The sequence below is a fragment of the Pongo pygmaeus genome, chromosome 13 (genome assembly GCF_028885625.2).
Source record: "Pongo pygmaeus isolate AG05252 chromosome 13, NHGRI_mPonPyg2-v2.0_pri, whole genome shotgun sequence".
In the NCBI taxonomy this organism is placed as follows: Eukaryota; Metazoa; Chordata; class Mammalia; order Primates; family Hominidae; genus Pongo; species Pongo pygmaeus.
In genome coordinates, this window is record NC_072386.2 from 36,463,947 (window position 1) to 36,480,311 (window position 16,365).

Consider the following 16,365-nt stretch of genomic DNA (forward strand, 5'->3'; position numbering starts at 1 on the left):
AAATCTTATACTCAAGGCTGCTCAAAATAAAAAGAAGGAGCTGCGGAAAAAAGAATAAACATCTTATTTCCTCCCTTTTGTACTCTTCTGTTTCCTTGTCAAGGGCAGGAGCAGGGACAAAGTTTGAATGAGAAGAAACTGGGCTGAACTGAAAAGGGCAGTCTGGGGTTGGAAGACTAGGCTGATTCTTCATCTCTTTACTTGGGCATTGGCAGTCTCTGGCTGCAGACTCGAAAAATAGAGAGTAGTTCTTTGGTGCTCACTTCCTCTTTACTACTCCTGTTTGCCATTCATGTTGCAAGCTGGCCCAGGAATCTGAAGTCCTTCAACCCATGAAGACCTACTCATTTACACTACAGACCTAAACTTCTCAGTTCCAGAGGCCTACCCATATGAGGCAGAGTTGTTTCTTTATCTGATTATAGCAATCTACATTAAGCATGAGTAAGGTTTCATCCTCTGTGGGAGTTTTCATCCTAAAGGGGGAGCTGATGAGCCTGGTGCATAGAAAGAGCAATGGGTTCTCTGCCACTTACTAGTTGTGTTTGCACCATTTTAAAATAGAAAATGCCTCATTGTGGTATTGTTGCAAGAGTTAAATAATATAATACAACTGAAAGCTCAACTGTTCTGTCATTTTGATATTTGTTTTCTATCTGCTTTATAGGTATTTTGTCCCTCATTTCCTGCATGATTGTCATCTATTGTGCTTATTTTTTTGTAGTGAAGCATTTAAATACCTTTCTCATTTCCTTTTGTGTATATTCTATAGCTGTTTTCTGACACCTAGCAGTGAATGTTAGATGAATTTCAACCTCTCATCAGTAGGAAATATCAGAAAGTGTATATGGATGGGAAGGAGAGGGAAGCTGGTTTCTAGAGTAAATTTTCTATCTTCTTGGCTTCCTTCAAATTCATTTTCCTCTAGCCTAACCTCTAAGGAAGTCATGTATTTGGAAAACAAAACTAGTAAAGCTATTTTTAACCTAAGTGGCAGGTACATTGGTGACAACATGAAGGTACAGACCACAGGAGAATAATAGAAGCTCCATGGTGGTTGAGCAGCACCAGGCACTGTGCTATGGCATGACAGACACAAAGGTACATTATTTCAGTGGCATAATTTTTCTTCCAATGATCCCATATATGTATGCATCAGTACGTTTATATGATTGGCTAAACACAGAGCCCAGATACTGGCTGTGAGAACAGTCATTAGCAAATAGACCAAAATTTAAATGCTGGCTGAGTCTCAAGCCATTGAATAAAATGCAACCCTTGAGAATATCGTCACAAACCTGCATTTACTTTAGTCCAGTAGTCACCCTGATTAAGAAAGAGATTTGTACTTATTTAAAAAATTGATCTTCAGGGGAGATATTTGTCATTTTTTTGCCAGCCCAGCACCCCATCATCTTTCTTCTGGAGGAAACCCAGTTCAGGTGGTTTGGGTGGGTCTGCCTTGGCCCCTCTCTATCCAGATACTTAGGAGTGGACATATGACCCAGGCCTGGACAGTTAGCATTCCCCACCTCCCTGGGCCCAGATACTTGCTCAGAGACTCACATGTGACTGACCTCCCTGGGCCTAGGCATCCAGTCTGAACCAGAGTCCTCCTCATGTAGCTTCTGCTGTATCTGTGGGCAGATACCTTTCTTTCCCTTTGAGGTGACTGGCAGACATCTTGCCAACTATGAGGAATGATTCTGAGAGGAACAAAACCTGATGGCATCACTTGATTCACTGGATGCAGCTGTGTCAGATGAGATCTACTCTTAAATTTCTTAGTTTGTGAACTAATCTTTGGCTGAAGCTATTTGGAATCACAACTCCCACTTGCATTCAAGAGAACAAAGCATAAGCAAATCAGACACCATTAATAAATCTGATTCAGCTAATATTCAATGCTATGCTTATTATTTAAATGTGTATAGCAGTTCCAAGAGAGTGTTTTATCAATAAGGAAATTTGTCTAACTCATTGAGTCCATGAATATCCTCATGGAGATTCATAGAAAATAGATCATAATGCCATTGTCACCAAGTGGTCCTGACACCTTCCCCCATGCCTTAAAACAAAAGTCACACGCACAAAATTGACAACATTATTTTACTGGAATTTAGCCAGGGAGAAGATAATATCTTCAAGTTTTCACAAAGAAAATCTCCACATTGAACTCTAGACAAATAAAGAAAATCCAAGTTCCTGTTTCAGTCTCAACTGGCCTGGGTACTAAAGCAATGCACTCCTCTCTTAGGAGGCATGTGTCAAGCTGTCAGTGATGTGGCCACCTTTTCATGACCCTTAACTCTCTGCATCATGTCTCAACAATACCAGGCATGAATTCTGAAAACCTTCTTCCACTTATATGGTTTTCCTCATCCAGCTGAGAATGCTGCTGGTTACTGCAAAACTGTTCACCAACCATACGCTCTGGTCCATACAGCTTTCTTCTTAAACTCTGGGAGAACTCTCAAGGACAGCAGGGTGGCTAAGGGGACAAAATATAGGTATAGCTGCATTTGAAAAGGTCATTTTGATCAAAAAGGTGTCAGAACAGAATTTGTCTTTTTCTCACTTGGCTAATGTTCAAGACTAGGGAGTTCCATCAATATTTTGGCAGAATTTTAATGGCAGAAAACCATTTATAAATGTTGGGGGGAAAGCTGTTTTTTTTTTTCTAAGTTACCCTGCAATCAGTTAATGGGAAAATTTTGCAGAATTAAAATGAAAGCTGACTTCTGGGATGCTGGTGATGTTTTTTTTCTTGATGAGGGTGCTGACTACATGGCTGTGTTCCCTTTGTAAAAATCTACTTACAATTTGTGCTGTTTTCTACATGAATATGGTGTTTCCATTCAACATTTACTTAACGATAAAAAACAACAATGAATAACCTGACCCTATAATAAAGTTAGGTTCATGTACTCAATGAAGCAAGTATGACCATACTAAAGTATATCTGAATATCTGTCCCCAAACTATTTCTGATCTGTTACAGGTCCCTCAGGGATCAATTTAAAATATGAAGTTCTGTGTACTTCCTTTAAGTAATTTTTATATATCTTATTTTAGAATATTAATACAAATGTATTGATATTTTATTTGAAATATAATAATATGAAGGAATGTAGGTAAGCCAGAGTTACATAATTATTGTATGTGAATCTAATAAGCCTACTATATAATCAAGTGAATATGAGCTTCCTTGGCCCAAATGACTGCTTTCCTCATCCATATGCGTTGTTATCTTTGTAACCTAAGAGAGTATATCTTTGGAGCAACCAACGTTATTATGGCCATTAAAAATGAGCACAAACTACGTGGGGCAAACAGAGTAAGCCCTAGCAGAGAGTCTCTAGGGATGGATAATGTGAAAACATGTCAGACCACAGCCCTGATTTTCAGTGAAGTTCTGTGGTTTATCAGAGTCACGTGGGAGCACTGTTGCAGCACACACATGCCTCCCACCACTTTGAGGAGACAGATTACAACCAATGAATTCTTACTTGTTTGGCAACCAATAAACTGTACCACAGTAATAGGTAAAATATGGATCATACACTGACTCCAGGCTGACCAGATAAATTATCACAGAATAGGCCAACAGGTAACTTTCTGAAGGTGAAAGTTTCAGTGGCAGCCGCTGGCAGGCTGCAGACCCCCAGATTACCAGACATGAAGAACAAGAACAAGCTGTTGTAGTCCATACGGCCAATGCCCAAATGACTTCTCAGATCTGAGTAAAATAATCTACATAAGTTTTACAGAAAGATCTTCCATGTTTGTGGATCCTACATTCATAGTTAACAAAGTCGGTAGAGAAGTACAAAAGACAGAAAGCATTTAAATGCCTGAAAGTAGGAGAAGTGTCTAGTTCCCCTGGCAAGATACTATGAAGCTCATTAAAAACACTACTTATAAGGCCAGTATAAGAACAGGTTTAGATGTTTGAAAAAGAATGTTAAAATTAAAAAGGCAGTATTTGAGCTATGTGTATTTTCAATTGTATATGATTATAAATATGTAAGACAACACACACAGAAGGGGGCAAAAACTTCTTATGGAAAATATAAAAATTGTCATTGGGCAATAGGACTCTGGATTTCTCTTTGCTGCTTTTTAGTTTTCTGAATTTTCTGAATTTTAATTAAAAGAATATTTTACTATTACCATAAAACATTTTAAAACCATTTAAATAAATGCTAAATTTAAAGGGACTGGCATTCTTTTTAAGTCTACTTTCTGGTTCAAAATGCCACACTAAACAGCTCCAGATTAGCCCTTTTGGGAACCAATATAGGTTGAGCATCCCTAATCTAAAAATCCAAAATCCTCCAAAATCTGAAACTTTTTGAGCCTCAATATGACAACACAAGTAGAAAATTCCGCACATAAGTACTTAACACCAAGTACCTTGATTCATGTACAAAATTACTAAAAATATTATATAAAATTACCTTCCGGCCATGTATGTAAGGTATGTATGAAACATAAATAAACTTTGTGTTTAGACTTGGGTTCCATCCCCAAAGCATCTCCTTATGTATGTTCAAATATACCCAAATCCAAAAACATCCAAAATCCAAAACACCTCTGGTCCCAAGCATTTCGGTTAAGAGATACTCAACCTGCAACCACTAGAATGCCATTCTGCTCCACAGACAACAATAATGGTTTTTCCCCTATGTTGAGCATAAAACATGGAAGTAATACCTTTCAAAAGATCCCTGGACTTTGCTGAGAGGGCTTCTTTAGGGCTTTCCATGATGCTGAATAGCCAGTCAATGAACTAGGGTAAAAATGAAAAATAGTGTCAAAGAAGAGAATCCTACCATCAGCAAAAGAACAGTTAGTCCCTTGGACCTATATATATGAGGTGATTCTCCTGCCTCAGCCTCCTCAGTAGCAGGGATTACAGTTCTTAGGCAATACCTTCCCCAGGTGGAGGAGATGAGACAAGGACCAAGCATAAGATATGGTAAAGTTGGATACAGCTCCCATTTAGTTAAATGACCTGGCAAAGTCAAACCTACTTCCCTGCCGAATACCTTGAGAGCTGATACGGGTGTTTTTTTTTTTTTTTTTTTTTTTTTTTTTAGATGGAGTCTTGCTCTGTCACCAGGCTGGAGTGCAGTAGCACGATCTCGGCTCACTGCAACCTCTGCCTTCTGGGTTCAAGTGATTCTCCTGCCTCAGCCTCCAGAGCAGCTGGGACTATAGGCATACACCACCACACCCAGCTAATTTTTGTATTTTTTTCTTAGTAGAGACGGGGTTCTACCATGTTGGCCAGGATGGTTTTGATCTCTTGACCTTGTGATTCAACTGCTTTGGCCTCCCAAAGTGTTGTGATTACAGGTGTGAGCCACCACGCCTGGCTGCTGATAGAGGTTTTAAGAGGGAGGTAGACTTGGGCCCAGAGGGCCTCCTGTGTGCCAGGAGCATTATCTCTCATCACTCTGATGGGCCCAGAGAGATTAAAAATCTTGCCCAAGTCCACTCTCAATGTATAGCCGAGTTAAGATTTGAACCCAAGTACACTTGGCTTCAGAGCCCTATGCTCTTTCTTTGCATCATGCTGCCTCCCACCTGGTTCTGTGTGCAGCTTGGTCTAGGCTCCTAGGCTGGGCAGTAAATAGAAAACACATCAGATATAAGCCCCTGTTTCTGAAATAAAATATGTTTCTGTAGATGAGAACAGTTGTGCCCAAATGGATATGAAACAGAAAGTTGAAATGCAAGAGAAATGGCATAAAATAATTCACTAGGTAGAGCCAAGCGTGTTAACCATGAATAAATCCTGCAAATGAGATAGAAACTCATAGTATTTATGAGTTTGGCTGATCTCTCAAGATGCAGCCCGAATTGTTTTTGAATTAGATACAGGGTAATTTCATCAATGACTGAATGCTGCCAATCTTGGTTCACTAAAAACACATACATTGGTGATAGGTAATAGGCATTTTAGTTTCACATATAGAAGCTAGGTTGAAGAAAGAGTAACACAGGAGAAAAACAAAATATTCCTAATTCCCTGCTTTAATCAAAAATTTTTTTCTTTGTTGATTTTCCTTTTCTCAGTTTTGTGCTATAATGTCCTACCGGTAAGCAAAAAAGTCAAGCACTACAAATATATAATCAATGCAAGAGGTCTACATTGTAGTCCAAAGGGAACGTGGTATCCCAGTCCAGAAATTATATAAGGGAAGACCACATTTAAAATTTTTTTTTTTTTTTTTTTGAGACACAGTCTCAATCTGTCAGCCAGGCTGCAGAGCAGTGGAGGGATCGCGACTCACTGCAACCTCCGACTCAACCAACCTTCTCCTGCCTCAGTCTCCTGAGTAGCTGGGATTACAGGCATACACCACCACACTCGTCTAATTTTTGCATTTTTAGTAGAGACAGGGTTTCATCTTGCTGGCCAGGTTGGACTCGAACTCCTGACCTCAGGTGATCTGCCTGCCTTGGCCTCCCAAAGTGCTGGGATTCTAGGTGTGAGTCACTGTGCCCAGCCAAAATTTGATTTTAAATGGGACACAAAGCACAAAATTTGGGGCAGCAATACTAATGCTTATCAGGTTTAAGAAAAATAAAAGGCATTTTAGTTGAGACACTTGGTGGAGTTGGGCATAGCTAAACTATGGGTCTACAGTTCAGAAATGTTTTTAAAGATTAATGTTCAGATTTCAAGAATAAGCAACAAAAAGTTAGTTTGAAGCTTTCAACTTCATAAAAATCCAGTTTTGATTAAATGAGATTCAAAAAAGAATCTTCCAACCAACTGTATTAAGGACAGGTCAGAAGCATATAATGAGAAGTACAGTAAGCACAGTATTATCATATGCTTTGCAGAACAGCTAGTAGCCTGGGGAACCTCAACATTAAAAATCAAAAAATGTTTCCTTTTGGGTCATACGTTTTAACAATTTAAAGTAACACGTGTTCACATACAAAGCCCCCAACATGACGCAATGTCATCTTCTCCTTCACCCAACTCCTTCTCCCACCCCACCCCTACTCCAGAAGAGGAACTAGACTGAACAGCAAACTAAACAATTTGGGTTTTCCTGAGGGCAAGGGTGATACTATTAGACCTTTACAAAGCTCTGTTTGGCATCTAGCAGAGACCAGGGCACACTGGGTGCCTGGAGCATATCTGTGCAATGGAATAAGCTATGGGGAACCTTAAAGATGCTACAAGAAGATGGATGCTCCCGACCCACATTTCCTGGCAGAAAACTTCCTGACCCACCCAGGCATTGTTGATCAACTCCCTCCCTTGCTCATCACCACTGTATCTTACTTATCACACGCTTTGCAGTCCTGAATTTGCCTTCCCGTCGACCCTCACCTTGAGATTCTGAGCTCTGAGACATACTCACCCTTTCTTCCCCAGGATCAAGAAAAAGAGTGCCTTCAATAAATGAAGGAAAGTATGGGCTTTTCCTCCACCTCACTCCCAGCTGTAAGCAAGCTGCCACCTTCTTGTTGTTTTTAATCAGCAGTTACCCCGAGCATGGGCTAGCCTCAATCTCTGAGACTCTGCATCTGGCTGAGATTTGGGGCTGAGTAGGAAAGTCTGTGGTGTGATTCAAGATGCACTTAACTCCCACTCAATTCTACAGTAGAAACTGCTGAAGAGACAAGGCTGCCTGCCCTGCTGAGCAGGTGGCTGCCAGCCTCACCTTCTGGGTCTGTTCCTTCCATGGCTCTTTCTGCAGCAGCAGAGCCATGCTATTGGGAAGGAGAGTGAGAACCTCCTGCACAGTGACCCTGTGCATTGGACTCCTGCCAAGGAAGCTTGGTACTGGCCCAGCCGGGCCATTCTCCTGATGCCATGGCAACCAACTGGCACTGAGACCAAGGAGGAGAGGGGCAGTGTGGTCGGCCCATGCAACCACTGCGGTTGCAAATACCAGCAAGAAGAAGTCCAAAGCCTACGATGAAAATAGAAATGACGTTAGGTCATATGTTTTAACAATTCAAAGTAACATATGTTCACATACACAGCCCCTGTCGTGAGGTAATGTCATCTTCCCTTCACCCAACCAGTCCCTCCTGCCCTACCCCCACCCAGAAGAGGAACTGAACTGAACAGTAAATTCAGTTTCCATGTTTAATGAAGATACATTTTTGGGCTTTAGAAGATTTTTGAGGTCCCTTTATGTGAAGGCAGAAGACCCAACAGTTTCATTATTATTGCTCTAACATTTCAGGAGAAACATCGTTTATTCAATTCCTAATCACATCAAGATCCAAACATTCCTCTGTTTCAATGTTTTCAAAGAGCTTAAAAAATGAAATATTTATGGTTATGTGGGCAAAACTAATTTCTAAAAGTATGTATACTCTGATTCTACTTTTGAGCAAGTCTTTCTTCATTTTTTTTTTTTACTATTATTATACTTTAAGTTTTAGGGTACATGTGCACAATGTGCAGGTTAGTTACATATGTATACATGTGCCATGCTGGTGTGCTGCACCCATTAACTCGTCATTTAGTATTAGGTATATCTCCTAATGCTTTCCCTCTCCCCTCCCCCACCCCACAACAGTCCCCAGAGTGTGATGTTCCCCTTCCTGTGTCCATGTGTTCTCATTGTTCAATTCCCATCTATGAGTGAGAACATGCGGTGTTTGGTTTTTTGTCCTTGTGACAGTTTACTGAGAATGATGACTTCCAATTTCATCCATGTCCCTACAAAGGACATGAACTCATCATTTTTTATGGCTGCATAGTATTCCATGGTGTATATGTGCCACATTTTCTTAATCCAGTCTATCATTGTTGGACATTTGGGTTGGTTCCAAGTCTTTGCTATTGTGAATAGTGCCGCAATAAACATACGTGTGCATGTGTCTTTATAGCAGCATGATTTATAGTCCTTTGGGTATATACCCAGTAATGGGATGGCTGGGTCAAATGGTATTTCTAGTTCTAGATCCCTGAGGAATCGCCACAGTGACTTCCACAATGGTTGAACTAGTTTACAGTCCCACCAACAGTGTAAAAGTGTTCCTATTTCTCCACATCCTCTCCAGCACCTGTTGTTTCCTGACTTTTTAATGATTGCCATTCTAACTGGTGTGAGATGGTATCTCATTGTAGTTTTGATTTGCATTTCTCTGATGGCCAGTGATGATGAGCATTTTTTCATGTGTTTTTTGGCTGCATAAATGTCTTCTTTTGAGAAGTGTCTGTTCATATCCTTTGCCCACTTTTTGATGGGGTAGTTTGTTTTTTTCTTGTAAATTTGTTGGAGTTCATTGTAGATTCTGGATATTAGCCCTTTGTCAGATGAGTAGGTTGCAAAAATTTTCTCCCATTCTGTAGGTTGCCTGTTCACTCTGACGGTAGTTTCTTTTGCTGTGCAGAAGCTCTTTAGTTTAATTAGATCCCATTTGTCAATTTTGGCTTTTGTTGCCATTGCTTTTGGTGTTTTAGACATGAAGTCCTTGCCCATGCCTATGTCCTAAATGGTAATGCCTAGGTTTTCTTCTAGCGTTTTTATGTTTTTAGGTCTAACGTTTAAGTCTTTAATCCATCTTGAATTAATTTTTGTATAAGGTGTAAGGAAGGGATCCAGTTTCAGCTTTCTACATATGGCTAGCCAGTTTTCCCAGCACCATTTATTAAATAGGGAATCCTTTCCCCATTGCTTGTTTTTCTCAGGTTTGTCAAAGATCACATAGTTGTAGATATGTGGCGTTACTTCTGAGGGCTCTGTTCTGTTCCATTGATCTATATGTCTGTTTTGGTACCAGTACCATGCTGTTTTGGTTACTGTAGCCTTGTAGTATAGTTTGAAGTCAGGTAGCGTGATGCCTCCAGCTTTGTTCTTTTGGCTTAGGATTGACTTGGCAGTGAGGGCTCTTTTTTGGTTCCATATGAACTTTAAAGTAGTTTTTTCCAATTCTGTGAAGAAAGTCATTGTTAGTTTGATGGGGATGGCATTGAATCTATAAATTACCTTGGGCAGTATGGCCATTTTCACGACATTGATTCTTCCTACCCATGAGCATGGAATGTTCTTCCGTTTGTTTGTATCCTCTTTTATTTCATTGAGCACTGGTTTGTAGTTCTCCTTGAAGAGGTCCTTCACGTCCCTTGTAAGTTGGATTCCTAAGTATTTTATTCTCTTTGAAGCAATTGTGAATGAGAGTTCACTCGTAATTTGGCTCTCTGTTTGTCTGTTATTGGTGTATAAGAATGCTTGTGATTTTTGTACATTGATTTTGTATCCTGAGACTTTGCTGAAGTTGCTTATCAGCTTAAGGAGATTTTGGGCTGAAACAATGGGGTTTTCTAGATATACAATCATGTCATCTGCAAACAGGGACAATTTGACTTCCTCTTTTCCTAATTGAATACCCTTTATTTCCTTCTCCTGCCTAATTGCCCTGGACAGAACTTCCAGCACTATGTTGAATAGGAGTGGTGAGAGAGGGCATCCCTGTCTTGTGCCAGTTTTCAAAGGGAATGCTTCCAGTTTTTGCCCATTCAGTATGACACAAAGATCAAAAGAGACAAAGGAGGCCATTACATAATGGTAAAGGGATCAATTCAACAAGAAGAGCTAACTATCCTAAATATATATGCACCCAATACAGGAGCACCCAGATTCATAAAACAAGTCCTGAGTGACCTACAAAGAGACTTAGACACCCACACAATAATAATGGGAGACTTTAACACCCCACTGTCAACATTAGACAGATCAACAAGACAGAAAGTCAACGAGGATACCCAGGAATTGAAGTCAGCTCTGCACCAAGCGGACCTAATAGACATCTACAGAACTCTCCACCCCAAATCAACAGAATATACATTTTTTTCAGCACCACAACACACCTATTCCAAAAAAGACCACATAGTTGGAAGTAAAGCTCTCCTCAGCAAATGTAAAAGATCAGAAATTATAACAAACTGTCTCTCAGACCACAGTGCAATCAAACTAGAACTCAGGATTAAGAAACTCACTCAAAACTGCTCAATTACATGGACACTGAGCAACCTGCTCCTGAATGACTACTGGGTACATAACGAAATGAAGGCAGAAATAAAGATGTTCTTTGAAACCAACGAGAACAAAGACACAACATACCAGAATCTCTGGGACACATTCAAAGCAGTGTGTAGAGGGAAATTTATAGCACTAAATGCCCACAAGAGAAAGCAGGAAAGATCCAAAATTGACACCCTAACATCACAATTAAAAGAACTAGAAAAGCAAGAGCAAACACATTCAAAAGCTAGCAGAAGGCAAGAAATAACTAAAATCAGAGCAGAACTGAAAGAAATAGAGACAAAAAAAAAACCCTTCAAAAAATTAATGAATCCAGGAGCTGGTTTTTTGAAAGGATCAACAAAATTGATAGACCACTAGCAAGACTAATAAAGAAAAAAAGAGAGAAGAATCAAATAGATGCAATAAAAAATGATAAAGGGGAAATCACCACCGATCCCACAGAAATACAAACTACCATCAGAGAATACTACAAACACCTCTATGCAAATAAACTAGAAAATCTAGAAGAAATGGATAAATTCCTCAACACATACACTCTCGCAAGACTAAACCAGGAAGAAGTTGAATCTCTGAATAGACCAATAACAGGAGCTGAAATTGTGGCAATAATCAATAGCTTACCAACCAAAAAGAGTCCAGGACCAGATGGATTCACAGCCGAATTCTACCAGAGGTACAAGGAGGAACTGGTACTATTCCTTCTGAAACTATTCCAATCAATAGAAAAAGAGGGAATCCTCCCTAACTCATTTTATGAGGCCAGCATCATCCTGATACCAAAGCCGGGCAGAAACACAACCAAAAAAGAGAATTTTAGACCAATATCCTTGATGAACATTGTGCAAAAATCCTCAGTAAAATACTGGCAAACCAAATCCAGCAGCACATCAAAAAGCTTACCCACCATGATCAAGTGGGCTTCATCCCTGGGATGCAAGGCTGGTTCAATATACCCAAATCAATAAATGTAATCCAGCATATAAACAGAACCAAAGACAAAAACCACATGATTATCTCAATAGATGCAGAAAAGACCTTTGACAAAATTCAACAACGCTTCATGCTAAAAACTCTCAATAAATTAGGTATTGATGGGACGTATCTCAAAATAATAAGAGCTATCTATGACAAACCCACAGCCAATATCATACTTTCTTCATTTCTTTTAAAAAATGTTTTAAGACATAGGGTCTCACTATGTTGCCCAGAGTGGTCTTGAACGCTTGAGCACAAGAAATCCTCCTGCTTCAGCCTCCCAAGTGGCTGGGACTATAGACATGTGCCATTGTGCCCAGCTTCTTCATGCATTTTAAAAACCTGTCCAGGATCTATCCATTTAGATTTCAGACTAATCTAGACAATTATAGAAATGGTGATTATAGGAGCCACCTCTGAGTAGTTGGATTACTGTGATTTAAACTACACTTCTTTCTGCTTATCTGTATTTTCTCAGTGTTTTAAGGTTTTTGTAAGAAAACAGAGAAAGTTGATAAAAACTTAGGAAATCAGAAGACAGAGGACAGATCATGCAAGTTCAAAAAAATTTAAAAAGTACTTCCTAATCTCTTAAAATTCCTAAACTCACAAATTAAAATTTCAAAAAGACATACAACTCTTCAGAAAAACTGGGCAGAACTTCAAAAAACATCCCAGGTTATGCAAATTTGACTCACATAGCAAACAGAATACTCATGAAGCATGCCTACAGAAAAAAAATTCTGCTATTACAGAATGCACAGCTGCCAGCTAAGTCAACACAATGAAGGAAAGCAGGAAAAGAGCTGTCTTCGTTTTATTAATCTTTTATTTTTAAACTCACCCAAACCTAATACTAGTGGTTCTTACTTTTTTTGAGTCATAGGTAATTTTGCAGGTGTGATAAAAACTCCTCTCCATATGTGCACACATGCACATAAGTATTGGCACACATAAGATTATCGGCATACACTCCAGGAACTTCTTCAAAGCAGGCATTTTTAGCCATATGCTGGGCCAGTGTGGAGGCCAGAGCCCTATATTCCCACATCCTTTATGGGATCAATCCCAGCTACATAGAAGCTTGGGTTCTCTCTCTCCCGAGTGTCCTTTGTGTTCTGTCTGTCAAGAAACATATTTTGTTGAAAATATTTCTCAAAGGGCAGCCTTGGGTGTCTCCAAGAGCTTGGTAAGAATACCAATTTCCTTGCGGCATCAGAGAATCATTAAGTGTGTCTAAAATAAAAGGAAAGAGGGAAAGAAAAGCTGCAAACAGCAACGTGTTCCTCTTTTGGGAGCATATATTTTAGGTTGGTGCAAAAGTAATTGCGGTTTTCAAAAACCGCAATTACTTTTGCACCAACCTAACATAAGTTCTGTATTTTAAGGAAGCTATAAACTACTCCTCTAGATTTTACCTCATCAAGAGCCGTATTCTGAAAGGATGTTGACTGGTACGCAACATTTCTAATATAACCCATCAGTTCCAAGAGCCACTCCATTCTCTTCAAAACGCCTGAAATGAAAAGGGTATTTTCTTACTAGACCACGGTTTTCCTTTGAAATGTAAAACAGATCAGTAACAACCATCATAACTAAAGCAGAACACCTGGTGAGGATTCCATTAACCAGTTTCATGTTCCCTTGCAATACCCGAGACTTGTGACTGCCTGTGAAAGAGTTCTTTGACATTATTCACATCAGATAACGGTATTTTGGTCTTTGATTTTCAAAAGCCAATTTATTCTTTAAATCTCCCTGACCACTAGTGATAAAATGCATTTGTTGGAGTTTCTCTCTCAACATTAAACACACTAGGAGAAATCTGGCATGCCAACTAACTAGCAATGTTGAATTGTTGACAATTATTTGTTTTTATAGTTCTCCTTTGCTTAAGTGTTCCCAATTTATGCCAAATCACAGAGGAAACCTAACCCAAAGACATGTAAAGAAAAACAAAATACAGCCATTATATTTCCATTAGCAGCAATATTGACGTTTTTCCCTTTTAATTTTGTTTTTTAAAAAAGAGGATTCCTAGCACAGTAAAGACTACTAAGGACAGGTTTCAAAAACGGGAACTGCATTTGAGAGCTGGCTGGTTCTGGTTGGAACCAAAGGCAACATCAGACTTATTTCAGTTTATTGCATGTAACTTCATGCTTCATTTGAAACACCTACTAGATTTCTTCCTGATACATACACTTTTGGCTTAGAGTAAAAAAGTCCAGTTTCTCATCATAGGTTCATTTTTCAGTGGAAAGGCACAAATGCAGATATAAAAACTGTTTCAGACTGCCGCAGGGGACGATGAATCAAAATTTCTTTTTTTTTCTCGAGATGCAGTCTCACTCTGTCACCCAGGCTGGAGTGCAGTGGTGGGATCTTGGCTCACTGCAACCTCTGCCTCCCAGGTTCAAGCAATTCTCCTGCCTCAGCCTCCTGAGTAGCTGGGACTACATGCTCACGCCACCACAACCAGCTAATTTTTGTCGTTTTAGTAGAGACAGGGTTTCACCATGTGGGCCAGGTTGGTCTTAAACTCCTGACCTCAGGTGATCCACCTGCCTTGGCCTCCTGAAAGGCTGGTATTAAGGCGATACAGTCTTGCAGAGTATTACAATCGTGTTTGTCAGTTTTTCCTCAAAATCATAACAATACAAGACATGGATAGGGAAAACCAGGCACAGAAGCATAAGCAATTTGTCCAGAGTCACACAAGCTTCCCAGCCACATCTACCCCTCAGGAGCCTGGTGCCATTCAGAACTTGAATGTAGTCTCCAGAAATTGTAAATATGACCAACAAGCTGGATAGAGCAATAGGGGAGCTCTCTTATTCAGTAATTATTAAAGCATAACATCTAAAATGGTCTAAAAATTGCATCATGTGATTCATTAGCAGAGCTTCAAGCTTGCCAGTGTATATAGGGTGGCAGGATTTGATTATTCTCACCCCAGAGAAGTTCTTCTGTAAAATAATTAGTTAATTTTTTTGTTTCTGTTTTCTCTTGTTTGTTAAATGACTACCCAAAAGCCATTTTCATGAAATCATAAGGCGGAATCAATTGATATCTTGTGTGTTTGGGAAACTGAAGTTAAACAGGCAGAAGCAGCTAACTTGTTTCTGTCTTTGAGGGTCTACAGAGCCAAACAGAAAACAAAACCCCTCGAAAGAATCCATCCTCATTTCCAAAAATTGGATGCTGTGAGCTATAACTGCTCATTTCTATCCAAGTGACTCCTCATTTGGCACCAGAAGGCCTAACCTGTGTCAATAAGCACTAAACTAATTTTTAAGTTGAGAACTCAAGTGCAATTTAAAAGCAACAGCAGGCAGATCTATTCCTGTTTCTGATGTTCACCCCAGGGTGTCCTCACCCGTGTTGGCATGGCTCACAATCCGTGCCTGGTATAAGCTGTGCAGAATCATCCAGGCCAACACCTCTTTCTCACGGTGCTGCACAGCAACACTCAGCATATCGGTCAGGTTCACCAAGGGGAATCGTCCTTGAGAGACTAAGTACAGTTTGACAAAGGCAGCCTTTTCTATGTTGCTCTGCAAAAAAAAAAAAAAAAAAAAAAATTGTTTAGTTACTATTAAATTAACTGAAATAGCTACAGAATTTCAGGGCAAGGGCAAAACAAAAAAGGTGAGTTGGATGTTACTATTCTGTTCATTTCCTGCAGCACATGACCCATCTGCCTGTGTGCTAAATTAACAGGAACATACAATAGAGGGTTGTAATGCCATCTCCTGCTCCTTCATTAAAACCATAAATTTGTTCAGGAGTTAGTCAGTGATGATATTTAGTAAATATACACAAACAATAATAATAAAATGATGACTAACAAATACAGTACTTACTGTGTGCCAGGCATCACTCCAAGCACTTAACATGTGTTAATTCAGTGGTTTTCAAAGTATGGTACACAGAACTTCTGTGGAACCCCAAGGTACATAAGAGGTTCTGTGAGGTCAAAACTATTTTTATGTTAGCACCAAAGTGTACTACTATTCATTGTATATTGTACTGACATTTATTTTTTTTCACAAGCCAATTTCACTTAAAATATCCTTGTAAACAATAAAAATTATTAGTTCCATTAAACATTGGCCCTTGAGTAAATATTTTTAAAAATATTCTGTAGGACAAACTGAGAAATACTCATAAGAGAACTGTGCTGCATACCCAAGTATGATGGTGGTCTCAAGCCAGGGAAGAACACGTGTAAGATTAGGCTGTGAAATAGCCACTCTTTTCACAGAACACCATTTACTTGAAAGAATAATTGATGGAAAAACTATGGTTATTCAACCTGGGTATTTGACAGATTATTTTCTTGAAACTGAAG

The 16,365-nt window shown here is 39.4% G+C and overlaps 1 protein-coding gene across 11 annotated transcripts in view; it reads right to left on the reverse strand.

Moving 5' to 3' along the window:
- Positions 1-2,095: 2,095 nt before the first annotated feature.
- Positions 2,096-16,365, reverse strand: part of FOCAD (focadhesin) — a 315,699-nt gene continuing 301,429 nt past the window's right edge. For all 11 annotated transcript variants that reach the window (XM_054501249.2, XM_063650500.1, XM_063650493.1 and 8 more), the window contains 5 exons: positions 15,391-15,568; positions 13,430-13,527; positions 7,692-7,943; positions 4,717-4,792; positions 2,096-2,491 (listed from right to left, as the gene is read on the reverse strand). In XM_054501249.2, the coding sequence (XP_054357224.1) occupies positions 2,418-2,491; positions 4,717-4,792; positions 7,692-7,943; positions 13,430-13,527; positions 15,391-15,568 (678 nt within the window). In that variant the 3' untranslated portion in view covers positions 2,096-2,417. The remainder of the gene's footprint in view (positions 2,492-4,716; positions 4,793-7,691; positions 7,944-13,429; positions 13,528-15,390; positions 15,569-16,365) is intronic.